The sequence below is a fragment of the Pteronotus mesoamericanus genome, unplaced genomic scaffold, assembly GCF_021234165.1.
Source record: "Pteronotus mesoamericanus isolate MK-2021 breed Mesoamerican mustached bat unplaced genomic scaffold, CSHL_Meso_final contig_203, whole genome shotgun sequence".
In the NCBI taxonomy this organism is placed as follows: Eukaryota; Metazoa; Chordata; class Mammalia; order Chiroptera; family Mormoopidae; genus Pteronotus; species Pteronotus mesoamericanus.
In genome coordinates, this window is record NW_026555087.1 from 447,209 (window position 1) to 470,222 (window position 23,014).

At 63.7% G+C, this 23,014-nt stretch overlaps 1 protein-coding gene across 2 annotated transcripts; it reads right to left on the reverse strand.

The window, feature by feature from the left end:
- Positions 1 to 3,356: 3,356 nt before the first annotated feature.
- PPP1R7 (protein phosphatase 1 regulatory subunit 7) lies at positions 3,357 to 18,991 on the reverse strand. 2 transcript variants are annotated; one of them, XM_054570419.1, is made up of 10 exons: positions 18,664 to 18,991; positions 15,557 to 15,685; positions 12,147 to 12,199; positions 11,522 to 11,587; positions 10,804 to 10,916; positions 10,306 to 10,468; positions 8,720 to 8,836; positions 7,893 to 7,997; positions 5,093 to 5,179; positions 3,357 to 3,737 (listed from the first exon to the last, which is right to left on the reverse strand). In XM_054570419.1, exons 1-10 carry the CDS (start codon positions 18,710 to 18,712, stop codon positions 3,561 to 3,563), a joined length of 1,059 nt encoding a protein of 352 aa, XP_054426394.1. In that variant the 5' UTR covers positions 18,713 to 18,991; the 3' UTR covers positions 3,357 to 3,560. The 2 variants fall into 2 exon arrangements, with proteins under 2 accessions (XP_054426394.1, XP_054426393.1); XM_054570418.1 differs by having other exon boundaries at positions 10,804 to 10,934; positions 18,664 to 18,913.
- Positions 18,992 to 23,014: the final 4,023 nt, after the last annotated feature.

Genomic DNA, 23,014 nt, shown 5'->3' on the forward strand with positions numbered 1-23,014 from the left:
TCACGCCCTGCAGAGCCCGGCAGCCGCCGGGACACCCTGGGCCTGAGAGCGGTGGCGGCTCGGCCCCGAGGCGCCTGTTGGGGTCGAGCTCTGCCCTTGCGGATGGAGGAGGAGCCCGGCCCAGGGACGGGTCAGAGGGGGGACGGGTCGGAGGGGGCTCGGCCCGGCTGGAGGCCGCCGCACCCGGGGGGACGTGCCTGGAGGCACCGGGACGAGGACACATCCTGGGCCCGCCTTTCTGTTTTTACTCTGCGGTGTTTTATGGTTTGAAATTTTTAAAAGTTGTGTTACTTTTGCAGTTTTAGAGAAAGAAGGAAGGAAGGAAGCTATGGGACACCTGGCACAGGTGTCTTGCTGGGTCCAAAGCACTAGAAAGAGCCCATGCCCAGGATTTGCTACATCACCTTCATTTGACCAAAATTTTTAATATCCATTTATGTAACATTCAGACATACACTGGGTGGAAGTTCAAATAAAAAGCTTCCAACAGCTGTGGCTTAACGAAAAGACCTTCCTCAGCTCACAGGAAGTGGGAAGGGGTGGCCCCCCGGGCGGGTTCAGCGGCTCCAGGAAGTCAGGGCCAGAGCCCTTGCCTCATGGTTGCAAGATGGTTGCGGCAGGCCAGCCATCAAGTCCACATTCAAGACACCAAGCCGCTGCCCCTGCCCTTCTCCTCAGGAAAGCGGCCTCACCGGCCAAGCACGTTGTCTCCAGCTCCCCGGCTGCGGCGCCGTGGGGGAGGGGCAGCCCTGCAGGGCGGGTCTGGGACAAGCGGGCCTCACTCCTTGGGGCAGGCCCGTTGCTGGTCTGAACAAAACTACTGGGGCGAGCGGCCCCCGTGGGGTCACTGCCAGCTGGGCGGCGCCCCTGCCTTTCCCCTTCAATTAGCTTCTTTCAGTATTGCCTGCGCTGGTGTCAGGGCGTGCGGCACGCTGGCGGCTCCCCCAGCACCTTCGCTTGTCCTGCTCGTGGCCGGAGGGGCGGGCCACCAGCAGGGCCGCCCGGCCGGCTCCTTTCCTCCCGCCATCCCCGCTCCAAGAGCCAGCCTCCTGGACGGTGTCCTGGCCGCCCGGCACCGGGGCCGCGCTCGGGCTGCTCCCCACGCCCACCCCGTCCCGTCTGCAGGCACCATGGGGAGTGCTCTTCTTTCAACATTTTTTAAAAAGAAATCTTTTCATTTTTTGATTTTAAAGAGAGGGTCAGTGAGGGGAGAGAGAGAAAGGGAGACAAACCACCAACAGTGGCCTCTCCCACATGCCCCCACCAGGGACCCGGCGCGCAGTCCAGGCGGGCGCCCTGGCCGGAGTCAAACCTACAACCCCTGGGTCACAGGCGGGCGCCCGGCCCACGGAGCCGCACCGGCCGGGGCTCGTGGCCTGCTCTTGCCCTGGCCTGTCTCTCTTCAGACTCCTGTCTTCTTTTCTCCAACTTGGGGTAATTCTTCACACCTCCTATTGGGCCTGTGCAGGTTTAAAACATGGCAGCACCTCCTGTCTGCTGTCTGCGGCCTGTCGACGGTGCTCTCCCTTCTACCGGGATTTTCTTTTTTATGTCAGAAACCCATCCAAACCTTGTCCCATGCCTGCGCTTCCGGGGCCGTGAGGAGCTCTTCTGCCCTCGGAGCTCACGGCAGGCTGCCCCCTCCCCACGGCCTCTCCAGCCTGCTTTCCCCACCGAGGGCTTTGGCCAGCGTGGCCCCGCCTCCTCCGGGCGGAGCCTGCAGCTGTCCGAACCCAGCCGCTAGCCTCTGCTGACGTTTTTTCAAAGCGGGTTGAGCTTTTTCAAAGTTTCCAGGTTCAGCGTGGACCTTTTTACTTTCCATATAAAGTTTAATGAGTTGCTCAAATAATCAGATGGAACTTTGATTAGGACTGGCTGGACCTAGCACGTTCCCCTTCCCTCACCCTTTTTCTGTAACTGTTAAATGCCTGTTAAAGCACAGACGCTGGATTTCCCTTCGTGACCCGTTCCGAGGGTCCCTGGTCCCCGGCCCCACGAGGGTGCCGGCTGACGGCTGCCCGCTCCGCGCCCGTGCCTCCCTTCGCTGCAAGATTTTGGTTTCTCCTAGGTGTTTCCTAACTAATTAATGTTCTACTAGTGGTTACTTGAAATGCCTGTTTTCCCATAAACTTTACTGCCCCCTTCTCTCCAGCAGGGTGAACGTAGGGAGCCTTCGCATCTGGCGCCCCAGGTTCCGTGCACAGCGACCTCGCTCTGCACCCGGCGTGTCTGTGCCCCGTCCCGCCAGTCACAAGGGCCCTGTCACCGCACGCTCTTCAGGGGCAACATTTGCGGGTTTAACTGCTCCCCGCTGCTGCTTCTACATGATGTTTCACCCTTTCAGGTTCATATGGGTTCTTTTCTGGGTGGAAGCTTCCTCTGAGTAATTTTTTCAGCAAAGGCACTCAAATCCTTGAGCCTAAAACTGTCTGTTTTGACCCCAGACAGACACGGACGGCGTCGGGCCAGGGCAGGGTGCGGGGCGGCAGCCTGGGGCCAGGCCCTGCCCACCCGCCTCCGCTCTCCCAGCATTTGCTTTTCAGGGGGCGCCCACTGTCAGGCCGCGCAGTCTGTTCTGGCAGCAACCGAAGTCAGGGCTCGGGCATGCCCTCCCACAGAGGCAGCCGCAGCCACGCCTCCGCCCCCACCCGGCGAGGGCGGCCGCCCGAGCGCTCCCGGCAGCAGCGTGCGCACGGGGGCTGGGGCCGGGGCAGCGTTCCGTGGCTGCGCATGGGCGCCCTCGAGGGATGTGGCTCCTGAGCACTTGGGATGTGCCGCGCGCAACCGAGAAGCCGCATGTTTAATTCCACTTTATTTTCACGAAATTAAATGTGAATGGAACCGGCCACGGCGGGCAGCGCGTGGCTCCTGTGCTGGACGGGGCAGCACCGGAGTTGGGGGGGGGCCCCCGAGGACGACAGAGGGTGACAGGGTCCATGTGGACGGAATGCAGACCCCAGGGGCCGCCGAGGCAAACAGTGTGAAACGGGAGCCAACACAACGGCGGGGCCAGAGCGGGAGGCAGGGCCACTGCGGCCCGGGGCCGGCTCTGCGGGGGCTCCGAGGGGCGGCCGTCTGTCGGGCGATGCGGCCTCGGGGGCCGCGGCTGCGGGGGGCAGGGCCTGCCTGAGGGCGGCTGGCTGGCAAGGGCCGAGCTGAGGGTCACAGCCTGAGGGCCGGGCCCCCCTCACCCGCTGTTTTCTCTCTAACGTGTATAGTTTTTAAATACTGGCATCGACTGGTACAAAAGACTGGAAAGCTCTGAGCGGACGGGCCAGGCTGCTGGGATGGCCCCCGACCGGGCGCCCACAGCCTACGGGGCCCGGGCAACCTCCCTCCGCGGGCACGGAGCACGGAGCACGGGACCCCACGTGGTGCCGGCAACGGCAACGCCTCTCAGCGGCGAGCGGCGGCACACGCGGCAGGGATCACTCAGCGCCTTTTTATTGCCGTTGGGTTGTGACCGTTGATACAGTGGCGGTGTCAGGAGCAACGGGCGGATTAAAAACCGTGGCCGGGCAGTTCTCTTGGAGAGAGGGGGCGGGCGGGGGCGCGGACAGTCAGAACCTCACGAAGGTGGCGTCGATCTGCCGCACGCTGGGCAGCGCCAGCATCACCTTCCGCCGGTACTGCGGGTCCTTCTGCAGCGGGTTTCGCTCCAGGTACACGGTCTCCAGGCTCTTGGCTCCCTTCAGCTCGTCCAGGTCGCTCCAGCTCTCGAGGAGGTTGTCGTTCATCTGGGGGGGGGGCACATGCACACAGACAAGCACAGACATGCAGATGCGCACACGCACACACACATGCACACACACACGTGCAGGCACACACGCAGACACAGGCACACAGACATGCGCACACACAGACACATGCACACACACGTTAGAAAGGCCTCCTTTACCACAGGGCAGCCCCGTGTCACCCCTGCATCACAGGCCAGCCGCCTCTGCCGCCCACAAAGTCTTGGCTGACCTGGGAGCCCGACGCCTGTCTCCCCATTTCAGCGTTAGTGACAGGAGACACTTTGGGTGTTCACAGGCATCGCTACCCACCCTCCGTGACCTCATGGTCCACGGGCGGCTCGGCAGGGGCCTCTCTAGCTGTAGGGACGCCTGCTGCACCGGAGGGGCGCGCGCCGCCCACGGCCAGCCCGTGTCCTCGGCCGGGCACGGAGGGGGGCCCCCACCTCAGAAACGCCCCCTCGGTGTCCCCTGCTCGTGCTGCGGTGCCAGCCCCGGCCCCGCCCCCACTGGTGGGTTTCTCCGTGCGGTTCCCTGGTCCCTCCAGGGCCACATCCCTTCAGGGCAACCTGCCCAGCCCCCCAGCAGCCGCGCCGGCCCGCAGGGCGGCTGCCTGGGGCCGTGGGGTTCACACCGGTCCCCGCTAGCCCAGCCCACCTTTGCCATCTCACGGTCAGGCTCTGGCCTCCCTGACATGCTCTGGCGCCACGTCAGACACGACCCAAGGACCAGTGCTATGGATAAGGGTCAAGGGACGCTTTCGTTGCAGGCCACCTGTGTTCTCAGGACACTTGGACAGGACGCCAGCAGGGCCCACAGCCCAGCCCGACGAGGAGGCGGAGTCACACCTTAGACTCAGCACGCGTCTCGGGTTAGAATCCCGCACCGAGGACAGCGCCACCCGTTGAGCGGCTGGGCGGGACACGGGCTCGGGGAGATGGGTGAGCCTGCCTGGAACGCCCACCCAAGGGACCGTGACACTGAGGCCGACTCGGCCATTACCTCGCAGCCCACAGACCAGACGTCTGCTCTCTTCCCGCTGACCCCCAAGCCGTGCTGGGAGCCACTGGACGACCGAGGACACCCACCATCCCCTGCGCCGCGGGCCCGCTGGCTGCGTGGCCACTCTCGGCCGCCCCGCCCCACACCTGGGCTCTCAGCCACGTGTGCCGTGTCTCCCTGGGGCTCACAGGACGTCCCTTCGGGCTGGGGTGGGGCCGGAGACGCGCATTTTTAACAAGTTCCTGGTGGTGCTGACGCCACGGCCGCCCTGCCCCTCGCCTACCTCAGCCAGGGCCGGAGCCCCGGCCTCACCGACCGCTGCGCTTGCCCACCCCAGTGGGCGCTGCACTTACCCAGAATTCCTGCAGCTCTGTTAGATGGCTGATATTCTCAATCTTTTTGATTCTGTTTGACGCAATGTCCAACATCGTGAGTTTATTCTAAAACAAGGGAACAACAGTTGCCCCGAGTTACCGCAGGTCAACGGTGACTGCGTGGCCATGTGCGTGGCTGGGAGCTGTGGGGCCACCGCCCTCGCTGTCCTCACAGGAGGGGGGTGTGCGGCAGGGACCCTGGCTGGCAGCCCCTACCGCCTGCCCCAGTATCGTGGGGTTTCAAACTGGTCTGTCTGACCCGACCCCTGGGCCCCCGGACGCCTGGCCCCAGGCCCCAGGGACGGCGGCTCCGGGGAGGGCAGGGACCCCGCCGAAAAGCGCAGGGAGCTCTGGGCCCCGGGGTGTGGCGGCGGCTCTCCCTCGGTGACTGCCTCAACCGCGCGCACGGCACTAAGACTTGAGTCGTGTCTCTCTTCATTCAGGAGCGAGGCGCCTGGGCTGGCCCAGGGTGGGAGCTCGTGCAGACGAGGGGGGCAGCTGGGCCCAGGAGGCTGTCGTACCCTGGGGGGGCCGCCAGGAGGAAGGGCTGCTGGGCCTGGAATGGAGAGCCAGGGGAGGGGGTGGCGGGGAGGGGCGTGGAGCCCAGCCCCAGGCGGACGGCGCCCTGGCCTCCATCCGCACGCCCAGCGCAGGCTGACTGCCCGGCCCACGAAGCGCCGCAGTGCTTGAGAGCCGACCCTGCTGGAGTCTGACCCAACCAACCGGCACGGCCCCCCCACCCGGCAGCCACTCAGGAGCGGGCCCACGGCCTGCGGTGCGCACGCCTGGGCCTCTGCCTTTCGGACCAGGCCCCTCCTCCCATCCGCACTGCGCCCCGGGTTTAAGGGAGAGCTGAAGATGTCCCAGTTAAAATCCCCCCTCCCCCTAACAAGTGGCCAGCAACTCCACCCGCTCAGACGGGCTCCGGCCCTAGTGTCCGACTCCTTACGGGCGGCCCCACTGCCCGGCTCCGCGTCCGCCGGCTCCGCCCCGGCCACGCCCTCTCTGGGCCCCGCACGGTGCAGGGCTGCGTCTGCAGGTGCTGGGCGCTCACGGTGGGCTTGACCCGTGGCCTTGGCCTGGTGAGCGCCTGCAGTGCTCAGGGCGTCAGGGCCGAGGGGGCTTGAGCGGGGCCTGGGAGCAGCCCCCGGTGCCCGGCGGGAGCAGGGCCGCGGCAGCCAGGGCCGTCCCCGCGGCAGGGCTTTCCCGCCCGTGGCCTGCACTGGGGGGGCAGGGACCGGCGGATCTGACCCCCAGCCGGGCGCCCGGGGCTCTGCACGCAGGAGCTGGGTCGGGTTCTCAACACCTCAGGCTGTTCTGGGGAGCTGCACGTTTCGAAAGGTCATTCGAAAGCCAGCGGGTGAGAACCTCCCTGTGTTCCATCGAAAGGGAAGTGGGGAAAGCAGGCACCAGAGGCTCCGACTCCCGCCTGGGGAGCGTGGGCCGAGGGCCCAGGGAGACCCCAAGGAAGGTGCGGCTCACAGAGTGGGGGTGGGAGGCAGGGGGTGGGGAGTGGGCACGAAGCGCGGGGGCAGGGGAGTCTCTGCTGTTGGGACAGGGACTCGCCCTTTGGGCAAAAGCCCCATTTACTGCCTTACTCCCCCCGACAGCGATGACAGCCAGGCAGGTGAGGAGACCCAACCCAGTGCAGGCGAGTGTCTGGCTTTCTGTTGACAGGCCCCCAGGGGAGAGCCCTTGGGTCAGGACAAACGTGTGACCCGCGGCTGCCCTTGGGGTCGCGGCTGCTCCGTTCTGTTTCGGACGCCTGGCCTCTCGCTGCTGCTCGCTGGGCCCAACCGGCCCGCCCACTCCTGGGGTCTCGTAACGGGGTCTCGTGACGGGCGGCAGGGCCTGCCGCTCCCCACCGGCGCAGCTCCTCAGCCGGGGCGCCCTGTGAGCGCAGCCGGCCCACCGCTTCCGCCCACAGACCCCTCTCAGAGTTCTGCCTCGGGTACAGAGGAGGGTGACTAAACGTGCTGGCAAATCGTGACTTTCCCAAAACTTTACGTAGACGTTGGTGACGTCAGAGGCAGAGCAGGGATTCCCTGTGACATCCCTTGTAGCGACAAGGCCCCGGGGCTGCGGCAAAGGCCAGAGCAGCCCCTCCTGACCAAGGCGCCGCCGCCGCCGCCCCCGCCGCGGCCCCTGAACAGGGCGGAGAGCGGCCAGGGAGCACGGGGCGGGGGCACTGTGCCTGCGCACGCCGCCCTGAGGAAAGCCGTCAGCCTGCAGGTGGCCGTGCGGGCTGGGGCTCGGCCCCGCACTCACGCACCCAAGGCCGCCCTGGCTGAGCAGGAGCAGCTCTGGCAGAGGCGGGGGAGCGGCACAGGCCTGTCGCCCCAGGGCGGTGCGGCGCTGGAAGAGGGAGGAAGGTGCGGGAGCCCCAGGACTGGCCCGGCCATTCGTCCTGGCTGGTGAGGTGCGCTGTCCCCGTGGCCTCTGCAGTGTCGGGGTGCGGGGCGTGCGCCCGCAAGGAGGGTTTTCTAGCCCCGCGGACACCTGCGAGGCCGCGGGTGCCGAGCAGGGAGTGCCGCCCTGGCGGGGTCCCGTGCCTCCGTGGAGGCGACACCAGCTGTGGGCCCAGCGACAGCTCGGAGCCCCTGCAGGGCGCTGTCCCGCGTGCCCCGGGTGGGGGTGGGGGGGAGGGCCTTTCTGTCTGCTGGGCTGGGCAGGCCCCCGAGGAAGCCCCAGAGGCGCCTGCTGGAGACCAGCCCTGGAGGGAGGGCCCTTGGCCACGCCCGCCTGCCCGCCCGCCCGGATGGACGAGGGCACCTCTTACGTTGTTCTCCAGGCCCTCGATGACCTCGATGCCGTTGTGGCTGAGGTACAGCTCCCGCAGGTTCACCAGGCTCTGCAGGCCCTCGATCTTGGTCAGCCGGTTGCTCTGTGGGGAGAGCCGCCAGCCGTCAGAGCCGGGCAGGGGCGTGCGAGGGGCTTCAGGGAAGGGCCCTCTCGCTGCTACGCACAGCAGGCGAGACAGGCTTCTGCGGGGAAGGGAAGCCGCGCTTCCAGTCTGCGTCCTGGGCCACAGCTCCTGGGCGAGGCCCAAGGTTTCTACGCAAACGACTGCTGGTTTCACTTGTTCGGGGAGGGTTTGCCTCAACTCACCGAGTAATTAAGCAGTAAAGTCACTGAAAATTCTAAACTAAATGCTCATTTCTTTCAGGGTATGTTGTGACTCAAAGGACAAGGCTCTGCCACATGTGGGACCGTCGCCAGAACACCCACCACCTCCTGCCCCCAGGGCCTGGTCCCGCTCCCTGCTGCTGACAAGAGGGGGCACAGGAGTCCAGGAACAGTCTGGTGCGGCCGGGCCCCCAGTCGCGGGGCTGGCAGTCCGCACAAAGGCAGACGTGGAAGGAACCATGTGCACCACTGAGCCAAACACTTTAGGAGCGTTTGGAACAAGCTCATTCTCCTAAGGATGTGCCTTTGCCTGCAACCCAGCTGGGACTCTAATCAGGAGGAGGCTGGAAGGTTCCTCCAACAGACGCGTGCCCCACGTGTGCCAGTGTGGAAGCTAATGTTGGGCCTGCTCCGCCCTCGGGACCAGCGGGGGACAGATGGGGCGGGGTGGGGGCGGGGCAGCCGCACAGCCGGAGGCACCTGCATGCTGAGGACTCTCAGGTTGGAGAGTGCGTCCAGGTTCTGGATCTTAGTGATCTTGTTTTTCCCCAGGAACAAGCTCTCCAGGCTGGTCAACGAGTCGATGTTTTCAATGGCCTGCGGGGAGGGCGGAGCAACCGTCGGCGAGGTGCGGCCACCCTGCTCGTCCAGGGAGCGGGCAGCACTCTCTGGACTTGGCCTTGGGGTGGCGGGCGAGTTAGCGCTGCCCCCGGGAAGCTGCCCAGTGACACCTTACAGGAAGTGCAGAACACAACTGAGGACAGGCGGGGGTCCTTGTCCCTTGGGCTCACTCCCAAACCTCCAGGGCTCAGAGGACAGTCTGAAAACCCAGGGACTAGGTCTGTCAAGTCCCCCCAGTTCCCAGTTCTGAGTCGGCACCATCCTGCTGGTCTTGTGGGGTTTGTCACAGCATGTTCCCAAGAGCCTCCATCTCCCCAAAATGAGCCGCCCACGCAGGACCCCATGCCCTTTCGTGCGCTCCCTGCTTGGCCCTGAGCTCTGCTGGGTGTGGGCACAGCAGGTAGTTCCAAGAGCTGCGCTGCCTAGGCCTCCCTCCCGTGTCTGCGCACACCGCCCCCGCCCCCGCCCCCGCCCCCCCCCCCAACAAGCTGACTGCAAGCCTCTCGGCAGACACGATACAGCCCGAGCGGCGCGAGCTGGCAGGGCCAGGCCCCGGGAGGAGCAGGAGGCGCGGCTCGCCCGCAGGCACAGCACGACTCGGTGGAGGGTCCAGGATGGGGGCCCCTTCACGGCCACGGCCTGTGGCCACTTGTGATGAGCCGCCGTCTCCCAGGATGTGCCACGGAGACACTCCATGGGACACTGCCCTCTCGCCGCTCTACAGCTTCCAAGGCACCGCTCTGCTGTCTGCGGCCGCACCACCGCAACGGTGGCCGCAGAGGCCCCAGACAGAGCCGCCCTGCTGTGCTCTGGGTGCCGCGCTGTGCTCTGGGTGCCGCCCAGCGCTCAGGGGCCTCGGGCTGGCTGCCACCTGAGGAACTCCCGAAACCACATGGAAGCCAGTTGTGGAGACGATGGCCTCCCGGCTGGCAGGCAGCCTTGTCTCTGCCCTGCGGAGCCTCTCTCCTCTTGGTGGGCCGCCCCCCTCAACTGATTGATGTCAGTCTGTCTGTGACCCCGCTCCCCGCCCAGGGCCCCTCCCCGCGCCGTTTGGGGGCTGGGAGTCTGCAGGGCCAGGGCTCCCTCAGCTTCCCACCTCGTCTCCACTGCCCGAGCCCTGGGGGGTGGCAGGGTCTAGGGCTGACGAGGTTTCCCGTGGCCCTGGGGACGGCTGGTGGCTGTTGGCCTCCCTGCTCGGGACCGCCTGCGCCCGCACAGTGGAAGGCTGCGCGCCTCGGAGGGGCCTGGCTGCAGGGGCTGCTGGGAGCTCAGCTCCGGCCGGGGCGGGCTCGGCGGGGCCAGCGCACGGGAGGGCCAGGCCGTCCGCAGGGGTGAACGTTCCTGCTGACACGGACCCCGGTTCACGTGTTCTCTGAAAAATACCTTCCCTGTTTCTAGGGGCAAACAGACCCGCGCCGCTTGGAGCATGAGCGCCCCGCGCCTACCCGGATGCGGTTGGACCCCAGTTCCAGCATCTGCAGCTGTTGCAAGGTGCTCAGGTTCTCGATTTTACTGATTTTGTTGTTGACCAAGAAGAGTTTCTTCAGTTGTGTCAGCTTATCCACCCCTTCAATGTTTCTCAGTAGATTAAAAGAAATATCTAGAATCCTGGAATGAGCAAAACATGCATTTTTTTTGCGTGAGCACAGGCCACACAGAACTCAGTCTTGGTGTCTCAGGGGCGGAACCCCGCCCCCCGCCCTCGGGAGCAGCCGCAGGGCCCCCACCCGGCTCCCGGGACCACCACGGCAGCCCCGACCGGACGAGCCAGCAGCCTCTGCCCCAAGGTTCACTCGCAGGCGGGAGCTGGGCAAGCTGCCGCCACCTACGGAGCCGGAAGGGCAGGACCCAGGGCAGCGGTGGCCTCGCCAGGCCCGAGCCAGGGCGCAGGTCGGCCCTGGGGACACGGACAGTCCTCGGTTGCCCCGGGTCCTGGGACTCACTCCAGCTCTGCCAGTGTGTCCAGATTCTCAATCTTCTTGATCTGGTTGTCATAAAGGTCCAGCTCTCGGAGGCTCTGCAAGTCCTCCAGGTTCTCGATGCACTTAATTAGGTTCTGACGGAGACAGAGCGTCTGGGGGTGTGGAAGAGGACACCTGACGTGGGCAACGAGCGGGGTGCTCGCGGGAAGGCCAGTTGGGTTACGGGTGCGGGAAGCCTTTGGCGAGGGGCCGAGGTTTTCATTCCCCTGTTGTTCTCTAGAAAGGGGCCGGGGCGGGCTGGCGGGCCCCCACAGGGAGGCTGGGGCAGGCTCCCACCCAGCAGGCCCACTCGGGGGGCAGGCCGGGGTCAGTTTGGGCCGTGTGCCCTTGCCTGGCAGAGTGAAGCCCTGCCCTCGGTTTTGAGAACAAATTTAACTCAGGTGACTCCGGACTACCCAGTCTGGCGGGCCCTAACCCAAGGCCTGGCGAGTCGCAGCGGTTCCGAGCCGCTGACCAGACGCGGGCTGAGCCCCAGCCGCCTGCACTGCTCTGCAGGCCTGCGCGTCCCAACCACGGACGCCCAGCAGCAGTTCCGGTGGAGGCTGTGCCTCCTGCGGGGCTGGAATCGACTCTGCCAGAGTGTCCTCCGTGAGGCATTATCGATGGCCTGCGGCGGGGGCGGGAGGGGGGTGGGGCAGGGGCCGCCAGGCACCGCAGGGGACGACAGGCCTCCTCTCACCTTCACTTTCCTCAGAACCTCAAACCCTTCGATCTTCCCGATGCGGTAGTGGTTCAGGTCGACGTCCTGGAACAGAGGGGAGTCGGGCGTAGCTGCAGGCGCGCCGGGGCCCGCCTCCTGGGACAGGAGCTAAGGAGGCAGCCTGCTGGGGGCGCGGTGAGGGCGCCGGGGGGCCGGAGAGCCCGGGCCGCGTGGGGCCTGCAGCAGACAGGTGACAGGGGCGCGGGGAGCCCCGGGAGGCTCCCGCGTTCAGCTGTGATTCATTGTTTTATGCAAAACTGGCGGGAGCCTCTCCCTCTCATCCCAGCTCCCCCAGCGCCAGGCCGCGCCGACCACGGCCCCGGCGGGGCCCAGCGAGCCGCAGCCTGCGCTCTGCGCGGCCTGCAGGGGGACGGCTGCTCGGGTGGGGACGCCAGGACCCCACCTTCGTGTCGCCACAGCGGGCGGACACGCGTGGGGCTCTGATTGCTGTCACCACAGACACAAGGGGCCCGAGGACGCAGCCCAGGGCAGGGCGGACGGCCTCTCCTCGGGAGGCCCTGGCTGACCGGCACCGCGTGCAAGCCACCCTGGTGCGACGCAGCCCGTCACCGCACCCCGCGGCGGGCCGAGGGGGCGGCGTTACCTCGGCGTCTCTGTCCAGGTGAACCGTTTCCATGTCCACAGGCAGCTCTTGTCCTGAAAAAGTGAGAGAGAGGGGAGGAGAGGGCCCTCCCCGAGCCCCCGCTGCAGCGGCAGCAGCCCGGCCGGGGCGCGACGCGCCAGCATGCAGGCCGCCTGGCTTGGAGCCTGGGCCCCGCCGACCGGCAGCATCTGGAGGCCAAGACGCCGCGGAGGGCTAACTGACGCCCTGCTCCCCCAGGGTGAGCTTCCCAGCAATGAGTTTCCCCGAGTTCAGCCACCAGCAAAGGTCCCCAAACCTCTGTCTGCACCGCTGGGCGTCCCGAGAGAGGACACGCTGGCAGAGAGGAGCGCGGAGGCCGCCGCCCAACCCAGACGCCCAGAACTGCGCAACTGGCAGCAGCCGACCCACCCCCACCCCAGCCTGTGGCGACAAATCAGACCGTGTGACTGTGGACCACGGTGGGCACGTCAGATGTTGCAGGGTGTGCCTTTTACTGTTTTGAAAGTGGCCCGGCATCTACAAACAACTGTCTGCAAAGTGCAAAACCGAACGGAGCAGAGCTCTGCGAGCAGGCGGGGGACGGGCGCGGCCCTGTCAGTGATGTAGAGGCGCTTCTTGCCTGGGAGTCAGGAAGCCGACTCCGGCCAGGGACCTCCGTCCAGGCCGGGCCTCACCCCTGGGACCGCCCGGAGGAGGCTGTAGGAGCCGCCTTCGCTGCGGAGCTGACGCCCCGAGTCAGCAGCACCCCCTTCATCCCATCGGAACCTATTGAAGCATTTATGTTCAAAGGGTTTGTTAAGCTCGTAAAAAGAGCAATTCCTTGATGTTGCCAACTGTCTTATGATTTCTTCTCCCACTGAGTGACCTCTGCTTGAATTGGGGGCGGGAGGCGTTTCTCTACAGAACCCCGCGGTCCCTGCCCGTTTTGGTGGCAGACGCCTGGCTGCCTGTCTCGGGGCACTGCTCCGGGTGGGGGCGGGGCGCAGCCACCCTTCCACGTCCTGGGACTCAGCTGTGGCCGTCGTGCCTGGCTCCCGTTGCCGCCCCTCCCGGCAACAAGACAGTGTCTGCTCCGGCTGCAGCCCCCCGCCCGCTGAGGACCGGCGGCCTGTGGGCCCTGGACGGGAGGCCTCGGGGGACGGGGGCACCCCTGGCACAGGACCTGCTCGGTCAGGACATGCTGGCCCCGCTCTCGCCGACGTCACTGCCTAATCTTTTCACTGCGCCTTTTCCAATCGCTCAGGAGCAGCTGGATTTTTTAAAGTGTCACTTACAGTTTATCCGTAACTTTATGGGATATCACCCACCTAAGAATTAGGTAGAAGAAGCTGAGTGAAACCAAGAGACATACCCAAGTTACCTGCCCCTCCTCCAAGACAGCCCAAGTTCAGCATCAGGGCCCAGGAGGCTGCAGCAACAAAAGCGGGGCACCCAGCCGCTCAGTGTCCAAACCAGGGCACTTTAGCAAAGGGGCGTCGCTGACCACCAGGCCGGCCAGCGGGGGGAGCGGGGCTGTCCCCAGCTCCTCGGGGCTGTGGGCCTGCGGCCTAACGGGGTTCTGTCTGCGATCCACCCAGCACAGGACAGGCCCCCCAAAGGTCAACCTAACCTTTGGAACAAAGTGACCAGCCTAGAACATTTTTACGATGTATTATGCACTGATCGTACTTTTTGATATCTCAGGGAAAATAAATAAAAGGGAACAGTTGGCACGTTTGAATCACTTTATTTGAACTCAAGATTTAAATACAGGCGGGTGCGAGTCCGGGTCCCTCCAAGGCCTCCGACATCCCCCGGGAACTTCTGCTCAGCTACTGTGCTGGAGGGGGCCTGCCGGTTCGGACGACCGGTTCCCGGGCAGCTGCCCCTTCGGAGCCGTGTGCCCTGGGGCGAGTCGGAGCGAGCCGCTTCCCGCAGCAGGGAGAGGAGGCCAGGACGGGGCTCTGCCAACCGTCCAGCCCCACGCAAGCAGCAGGGTCCCTGTGTGAGGACAGGGGCGCTCCCACCTGCTCAAGCGTCGGCCCCGTCTGGTGGCACTGAGAGCTCCGCCCATCACCCCTGCACGTATCCCGCCCACGCCTCTGCGGAGACACCAGGTCTGCAGTTCCGAAGGCAGCTGGTGCTTTTGTGGTGCTCTCCTCCGCCCTAAAGTTAGGTTGCCATAGTTACCAGTCACCTTCACTGGAACAGAGAGCAGTGTTGTTTTAAAAAGTTGTTTTGGGCCCTGGGTGGTGTGGCTCAGTGGATTGAGTGCCGGCCTGTGAACCAGAGGGTCGCTGGTTCGATTCCCAATCAGGGCACAGACCTGGGTTGTGGGCCAGGTCCCCAGTAGGGGGAGCACGAGAGGCAACCGCCTATTAATGTTTCTCTCTCCCTTTTTCTTTCTTCCTCCCTTTCTTTAAAAATAAATTAAAAAAACCTTTTTTAAAAAAAGAACACTTATTAAAAAAATTTGTTTTGGTTTTTATCATTAAAAGGGAAATGACCGATGACCACCTCAACCCCCCCTGCGTTATAACCTGGAACAGCAGGCGGTGCCAGGCCCTCAGCAGCGTGCAATCCAGAGACACCGCCCACAGCAGTCAGATGCACCTCCCCTCTCACGCAGGCAACACTGCACGTCACTGATATTCTCTAAGCAAAAGCAGGATCTGAATACGCACGCTCCTTGGAAATTTGCTTTTCTTACTTGATGTATCTTGGACATGCGCCTGCCTCTTGAGAGGTTCCCACTCTCACTCTCCCTGGAGTGCACTGACTCGCTAAGCAACAAACAAACGGGCCGAGACTGCCGGCCAAAGGCGACCATCACAGGCTGAGGGCCGCTTTCTCGCGTCTCCAACTCAGTCTGCTGTCCTTTCATCCACTGAAAGAACAGGAGGCCCCGGGACATTTTCCACATAAAATGATTTTCCTAACACCCAGGCGATGAAGACGTCCACCCCAGGCCTACGAAAACAGTGACGAGGAACTCAGAAACGAGTCCTCCAGGATACGAGATGCGCTGCCCAGAGGGCAGCCGGTGTCATACGGCGGGACCCTGAAGCGCAGCCGTCGGCCGCACTGGTCACCGCGAATCTCGCTTTCTGACCACGTGGTTGATAAAATGGTTTCCTGGTTCCATCCCAGATGACACACTAGCACGAGACCAGTACCTGCATCTGCCTCCAGCGGAGCCACAAGCCCTGCGCCCGCTGGCCGGCACCCTCTATGACTCAGCGGGGGGGCAGCAGACAGGACGCGGCCAGCAGCCCCGAGGGCCTCTGTGGCTGCGCCAGCAGACCCGCGCCCAGCACCGTGGCCCCCCTGGGACGGCACACGGCAGCGCCTTGGGGAGGGGGCACAGAGCGCGTGCAACCCTGACGGCTCCCACCCCGTTCGTGGGCGCGGTTCGTAACCGGGGCTGGTACCTTCTGGGTCCTCTTCCCCCCGCTCCTGTCCATCCTTCAGGCTGTGCTCGCTGAGCTCCGCCACCAGTCCGCCGCTCTGCCTCTTCCCTTCCTCGTCACCAGATTCTTCGGACTCGACCCGCCTGTCAACTGAACCCACACAGATTGATGAGAATTCCCATCCGTAACACAGGACAGACTGGCACCCGGCGGTAAGTCAACAAGTCCTCGTTCAAAACATCTGTCGAATCTGGTTCAACGACCATTTGAGTATCCTCCGTGTCCCAGGCGCCATCTGTCCAGTGGCAGGAGAATGGGGACTCGGGTCGGGAGGGGCAAGGGGACCACACGGGCATGAAGGTGAGTGTCACACGGCTCCTGCCCTCCAGGAGCTCAGGAAGGGGCGCCAGGTGCTCTGCAAGCCCTGGGGGGTTGTGTTACACGCACTATGGCTGACGTGGAGCGAAGCCTGGAGAGCCGGATCGAGGGGACCACTGTGACCCTTCCGCCACATACCTTCATCCATGCTCCACTATCCGTGTGGCCAAGAAAACCAGCCTGGTTCACAGGCCCACGCTCTGAAAGAAATCAAGACTAACTCAAATCAGACTGTGGGCGGGAGCACTAATGAAATAGGAGAAAACAGCCGGCAGCGCTCACGCCCCACGCGAAGGCCGTGGATGTGAACCCTCAGCACCAGCGACGCCAGCCTGCGCAAAGCTCTGCAGGGTTGGTGAAGAGGTAGTTTTTGAATTAATAAATGAGACAATGATGAAACACGAAAGACTGGTAAAAACTCCCTGGCAACACTGTCAGATCGTGTTTCTCTCTCCCGCTCTCTTTCACAAACTCCTTTGGGAGCTGCCTGGATGCTCCGCGCTGACAGCCGGCCCCGCCACCGGCCCCGCTGAACGTTCGGCTTCTCGTCCCCGAAGGCCGCTTAGCTACAGAGGGGAAGGCAGGGCAGCGTCCTCCTTGTGTCTCCTGCTGGGCTGAGGAGGGAAGCGTCCAGGAAAGGACGCTGGGCAACACAGGCCCTAATGGAAGCCACCTCCAGCCTCCAGGTGGGTCCCCTGCCTGCCCCCAGCAACTGCCTCGGCTTGGCCGACTGACCGTCCCCCAAGGCCGGGCCTCCAGCCAGGCCCCGACCAGCCTCTCGGTGGCTCGTGCTGACCCTGCCTATGTGTCACGGCCAGAGAATCGGGTCTGGTTCTAAAACCCAAGTCTCGTCTTTGATCCCAAACTTCTGGGAGGCCAGCGGCTCTTCCCGAGTCTGCATCCTGCTTCTAGAGGCCCAGCCTGGCAAGCGACTTCCTTCTCCCAGCCTCAGCCTCCAGATCTGCAGAAAGGACCTAAGATGGTCGCTGTGTCTCAGAGTTGCCAGAGTTAAGTCCGAAAAATCACAAAAGCAGTTAGCTTGCAGTACATAAAAGCAGTAGACACATAATAAATTAATTACAGGAGTCTCCTGCTTCTCAAAAGTTCACTTTATGCCACATAACTTTTAAGAAAGAACTACATTAGTACCCGTTTACACTAATGAAAAAACTCCAAAGAGCGTTTTCTCTTTCACAAAAAAATGTGAAAAGCAAAGACAGCGTCACTCTGTGGTGAGGCGAGCCTTCAGAGAGGCAGCCTCGGCCCAGCCGGCGCGGTGTCCCCGCGCGCCTTCCCGGGGGACCGCCCGCATCTCTGCCTCAGGCTGCCAAAGGGCGAGCTGCGTCGGGAGCGGCTGCGCTTCGTCCTGATTTTGTGCGTCCATTAGTGAGCCGTGCCCTAAGGTAACCGCTTCTTCGCTGTCCGCCACTTTGGCTTGGAAAGGTTTCTTAGGGTTGCTCGGCTTTCTGAGAGCGCGCAAACCGGCGCTGGGCCGTCGAGGCCAGGGGCGAGCGAGTTTCCCTGGGCGCCGGCCGGCGAGGCCCGGCCCTGGGCAGGAGGACTGCAGAGGGTCTGGGGCATGGGACAGAGGACCAGCAAGTAAGGTGGTTTGGGGGCCCTGGGGACAATGGACTGGCTCAAGGTATTGGCAGCGGGAATGGAAGAGGTTTGAGATTTTAAGGAAGCAGGAGCGTCAGAGCTCGTTAATGAATTGGAGAGGTGGGAACGGACGAGAGAAAAATGCCTGGGTTTTGCACTCGCCCTTTGCCCAGACATGGACGTGGCCGGGCTAAAGGTTGGGGGTGGGTGGGGGACGAGGCACTTCCTCGCTTAAAAAGACCGGAGGGCCTCGAAGCCCCAGAGGGCCGCCCCTCCGCCGCCGCCTCCTCTCCGGCCGGCTGCCCTCAACCCCAGCGCTGTCAGCCTTGGTCAGACTCTCCCCCAAACAGGCCACGCTCACACTCCTGGCCTTTGGCTCGGTGGCTTCCTTTGCCACCACGACCTTTGTTTCCCCCACACTCCGTCTCCCACGTGGGCGAACCTTGAGGGTGGGACCGTCCCTCCCAGGCCTGCGGCCCCTCCTCCCCGCCGCCGCCCCCGCCCCCTGCGCCCGGCGCCGGCGGGCGAGCGCCGCCCTCTCCAGGGACCCAGCTCCGCAGGGCGCGGGCAGGGCTGCCTCTCCCGCGGGCGGCGGCGTGCGCGCACGTGCGCACTCAGCCCCACGCAGAGATGTGCCCCAACCCCCCCGACAAAGTGCAGGAGCCGAGTCCGGTCTCTGCAGAACTGTGAGAACTTCGCGACCTGGCCCGGGGGGCCCACACCAAGCCCGCGGCGGCCTGTCACCCCTCCCCACGGGCCGTTCGCTTTCGAGAGGACCCTTCTCCGCGGCGGCCGCGCTCCCTCACGGGCTGCGCCGGCCAGGCGCACGGGGGCCGACCCGCGGGTCCGGCCGCAGGCTCGAGGCGCGGCTCCAAGCGGCCGGCGGACGCCCGGGCCGCGCGACCGCCGCGCCGCCAGCCCCAGCCGCGGGCCGCCCACTCCCCGCGGCCGGCGCCCCCGGGGCCGCCGCGCCCTCCGGGCCGCCCCCGCCCCTCCCAGCCGGCCGGCAGCTGTCAGGGGCCGCGCGGCGGGGCCCGGGCCGCGACCGGAGGCGGGACGCCCCGTTTCTCTGGGGAGGGGCCGGTGCGGGCCGCTGCCCCCCGCCCCCCGCCCGCCGGGCCCCTGGGCCGCCGCCCCGCGGGGCTGCTCACCCTCCATCATCTCCTGCGACAGTTGCTGGCCCGCGCCGCGCTCCGCCATGTCCGCTGCTTTTTCCCCTTTCCGGAATCTGTCGCCTCAGGCCCCTCAGCCAATCCGGACTCCGCACCTAGGGCTCGCCCAGCCAATGGGATCCCAGGGCAGGGGGGGGCCGAGCCTCGGCGCGCCTGCGCAGGCCCGGCGCCGCATGGGAGTTGTAGTCCTCCGCCGAGGCCTCCCGCCTCACCTCCCCCGGACAGGTAATTTAAGAACGTCTGGAGGCGTCGGGAGGCGAGGAGCCGGGAAGGAGGCAGGGAGTGGCCGGGTGCACGCCCGCAGCCGTGGAGAGAACAATCTGGGAGATGCGCTCGCTCGTAGCGGGCCTCTGCGGGAGGCTGCAAAGTGCGGTCCTTCGGGCCTTACCGGCCGCGTGTGCACAATGACCTGACTTTGTCCCAGTTTCGCCGCGCAGACTTAGTCCGTGTGAAGGGGCCGTCTCCAGTTAACGCTCAGCGCAGGGCGAGCTCAGCGTGGGCGCCTGCGCTCGTGCCGGGGCCGGGAGCCGGCTCCGCTGCAGGTACCGGGAGAGTCGCCCGGGACTCCGGATACCGACCCAGCCCACCGCGGGCGCAGCAGCCTTCGTCGGTCCTAGGCCCCGCGGGAGCGCTGGGCCCGTGAGGGAGTCGGCCCCGCAGCCCCCACCTCCACGGCGAGGCCGCCGAGGGGCGAACTCTGCGCTGCTCCCCCTTCTCGATCTCGAGACCGGAGGAACCGGCGTCTGCTGGACCGTGCGGACGGAGGCTCCATCTCTTTTGGCCCCTCGGAGGCGCCGTAGGAGTCCCGTGCGTCCTTAGCAACCGTCAGCGCGGGCTTTGCCACTCAAACTGGCCGAGTCCCGCCCACAGGCTCCAGTGGTTGGCCATGGGAGGCTGTCAATCACCATGAGCGGCTCTGCGATTGGCCGGGAGGGCTGAAGACGAAGATCGGTTTCGGCGCGGCTAGGTGAAGTCAGCTTGGCAGGGAATCCGTCGTCAGCCCCAGGTGAGCTACCTACGCTCGGGAGAGGCGGCCGGGGCTCGGCGGGGCCCCGCCTCCCGGCCCGGCGCGGCCCTCGGACGACCCAACCCGAACGCCGTGTCCTCGATGCTGCTGGCTCCCCTCCGTACGGCTCCCGCCTGGAGGCGGTCCGCCGCCCATCGGCCGTTTTTTCCGCGCCGCGCCTCGGGGCCCGGTCTCCCTGGTCCTCTGGGCTCCTCGGCCCGGCCCGCTGGGCGCCAGTGCTCCTATGGAGCTAACCGTGTGCGCTTTACCCGTTGTTGTCGCCTGTCCTCCGGGAAGCTGAGCTCCGGAACGGAGACCGCGTCTTGCTCCGCTGCGGACGGGGCCGGCACTGGGAGCTTTCAGTGAACGTTTGCGGGTGAACGCATGCACGAGCCGTGGGTGCAGCCCACGGCGAGCCGGCGCCTCGCGGGGCTGACCCCTGCAGACCCTGCTTGCTCCTGCGTTTTGTCTTCACCGGTTTTCTTTCCCAGAGAATGTCAGCGGCCGGAGCGGAAACGGGGGATGTGGTCCCGATGCCTTGCATCCTCTCACCTCATCGCCGCGTGGAACCGGGGGCAGTTCTCTACGGGTTCCCCAGCCACCTGTCTGCCATTGCTTTGCTGCAGGACCTCGTAACTTCTGGCTCGGCTTACTGCAACCTTCCGCTCCGCGCGCCGCGCCCCGCCACTCCCCACCCCCCACCCCCCACCCCCCGCCGGCCCTGGAGTGATCCTCACAAAATGTGCACCTGGTCTTGCTCCCCAGCAGGGAGCTCGTTAAAGCCAGTCTTAGGGATAAAGCCGAGGCTGCTCGGCAGGCCTAGGCGCCCTGGGAGCTCTGCCCGCCGCTCCTCCCAGGGGCAGGGGGCATCTGCGCCCGGCGGTGCTGCCCGGAAGGCGTCTTCCGCGCGGCGCCCCCTGGGGAAGTCTGGGCTGTGCCAACAGCCATTACCTGGGGCTTGTTCAGGAGGCCTCTGCGCAAGAAACAGAGACACAGCCTCAGCAGGGCTCTGGCGGCGATAATGTCATTGACCCCAAACCCGAAGTCCAGAGGAAGGTCGTCTTCAGGGTTTGTTCGCTGGTGGCTCCAGGTGACATTACTTCCCGTTTTGCCCTCTGCTGTCCGCAGGTTGTTGCCTTCGGCCCGAGGCCGGCTGTGCTCTTGGTGGCAGTGGCGGGGCAGCTGGAGCTACTTGCGACCCCGCTTGTGTTCTGGTGGCAGGAAGACGGTGGCTTCCAGAAGGTTGCCCACCAGAGGAAGGAGTGCCATCCCCGAAGCTGCCCGGAGGCCTCCCCTTGCCCCTCTTTGTTCTGGCTGAGCAGGGCCCCTCGCGTGGCACCACATTTTCGGTTTCAAAACCAGCAGTGGGCGCAGGGGTGCTCCGAGGCACCAAGGGGCCCCTCTGGGTTCAGCGTTCCACGATAACACCCCTTCACTCTGCCCCCCATAGCCCTCCTCGAACCTCAGACTGGCATCACTTAAAAAAAATTTTTTTAAAAGCCTGGACTTGCCCACATTTCTGGCTGCTGCTTGACTCACAATTAACCCTGACACAAGGAAGTAATCGAAGGCGGTGCGGGGTCAGGCTGGTGCTCCGAGGCCGGAGGCCCTGCGGGGCTCGCTGTGGCCCCTGCGGTTCGGATGGACAGGCAGTGCGGGCGGCCCCCGGGGCCACGGGCAGTGCAGGCAGCACACGGGGCGCGGGGTTTGCCTCTCCGGCACCCGCCTCTTTGTTTATCGATGTAGGGCTATTTACTTCTTTTCACTGAAGAGGGAATTTCTTGCCCTTATTTTCCCTTCAGGTGTTCTTTCTCCTCTCCTGGTTCTTGTTACTTTTACAAGCCAAGTGTTGTGACAATTACAATGCATTCTGGAGAGTTTAATACTTTTTTTTTTTTTTTTACAAAATAAGTTTTTCTAACATCTTCAATGCAGTCAAGTTGTAGGCACGTTTTCTGTGCTTTTGTCTGTAGGGTGGTGGTAGAAGTAGAAACACACAGGTGCTCAGAGAAAGAAATGCAAACCTGTGACGGGAAAACGTTGCTCCTGGAAGGGAAGCCGCGCATTCGGATGGTTCATCGTTTCTTTGCAGCTTCCTGCACATTCAGCTGTTGCTCTTCAGGATCCCATGCTGGGTCGATTTGTGTGTGTATAAAACATCTCTGAATTTTCCGTATATACTAGCTGATTCATACGAAAGGATCGATGCCGTAGGAGGTGTGGATCACCACGGTGAAGTGAACCACTTAAACGCGCCACCCAAACTCAGGGCCGGGGCCCGAGCCCCGGCGCCCTCACCCATGGCACCTCGCTGCTGGCCCCACAGAGGAGACCTCTGCCCCACGTTTGGGTTTGTCACATGCATGAGACCCCTAAATGGTGCATTTAGATTTGGGGGAGTCCTCCTGTTGATAGTCTTTTTAACTGGATTTCCCCCCCCACTTGTTATATGGCTAAGAGTTATCCTTGTTGTATAGGTAACACCTGTTCCACTCTAGTTTATAACATGAATAGACCAAGATTTTAAATCTGTTTTCCGGCGGGTAGGTGTTTGGGTGTGGTTTGTGGGTTTTGTTGTGCCACTGTCTACCCTGCTGTCATGAGCATTTTGGTGTGTGACTCGCCACCCATGTGTAAGAATTTCTATAGCATGTAAATCTGCATGTGGAATAAACGCTCAGAGTCGGCAGGTATTTGGCTTACGTTGTTCACATGGAGCCGCATCTTTTTCAACATTTGGCGTTACCAGAATGTTTAATTTTTGCTGACCTAGTAGGTGTAAAGTCGCCATGGTTTTGAGGCAAAGTTAAGCTCCTTGTTGTAGGCTTATTGGCCACAAGGGGCTCCTCTTCCGTGAAATTCTCGTTCCTGCCTCGTTCATTTTCTTGTCGAGATCTGTGTCTTTTAAATGTTAAATTACTGACCTTTTAGAGTGTCCTGGATATTAATCCTCTGTTGGTTCTATATGCCACAAATATCTTCTCTGGCTTATTTTGTTTTCTTTATGATGTTTTTTGCAAAAAGACATTCTCAACTTTAATATTAATCAATCTTAGCTAGAGCTTTTTGTGTCTTGTTTAAGAAAACTTTCTCAATCCAAAGACTTCTAGGAAGTCTGTCTAATTTTCTTCTAAAATTTAGTGTTTTGATTTTCACAAATTAAGTCTTTGGCCCTGGGTGTTGGTTTTTTATATGCTGGGTCGATAGCCGTGCCGTTGCTCCCCGCCTGGACGGCGAGTGTCCTAGCGCCTTCCCACGGAGGTGAGGTCCTGGTTGTCCCAGGGTAACGAGCAGCCCCCCAGCCCCGTGCCCCGTGTTCGTCCC

Excerpts from the sequence above, each read along its gene's own strand:
- PPP1R7 (XM_054570418.1), bottom strand. The coding sequence starts at position 18,712 with ATGGCGGAGCGCGGCGCGGGCCAGCAACTGTCGCAGGAGATGATGGAG. Across the intron at positions 11,588-12,146 it reads ACCTGGACAGAGACGCCGAG|GACGTCGACCTGAACCACTA; the intron begins GTAACGCCGCCC and ends CCTCTGTTCCAG. Across the intron at positions 5,180-7,892 it reads TCGAGGGCCTGGAGAACAAC|AATAAACTCACGATGTTGGA; the intron begins GTAAGAGGTGCC and ends CCCTTGTTTTAG.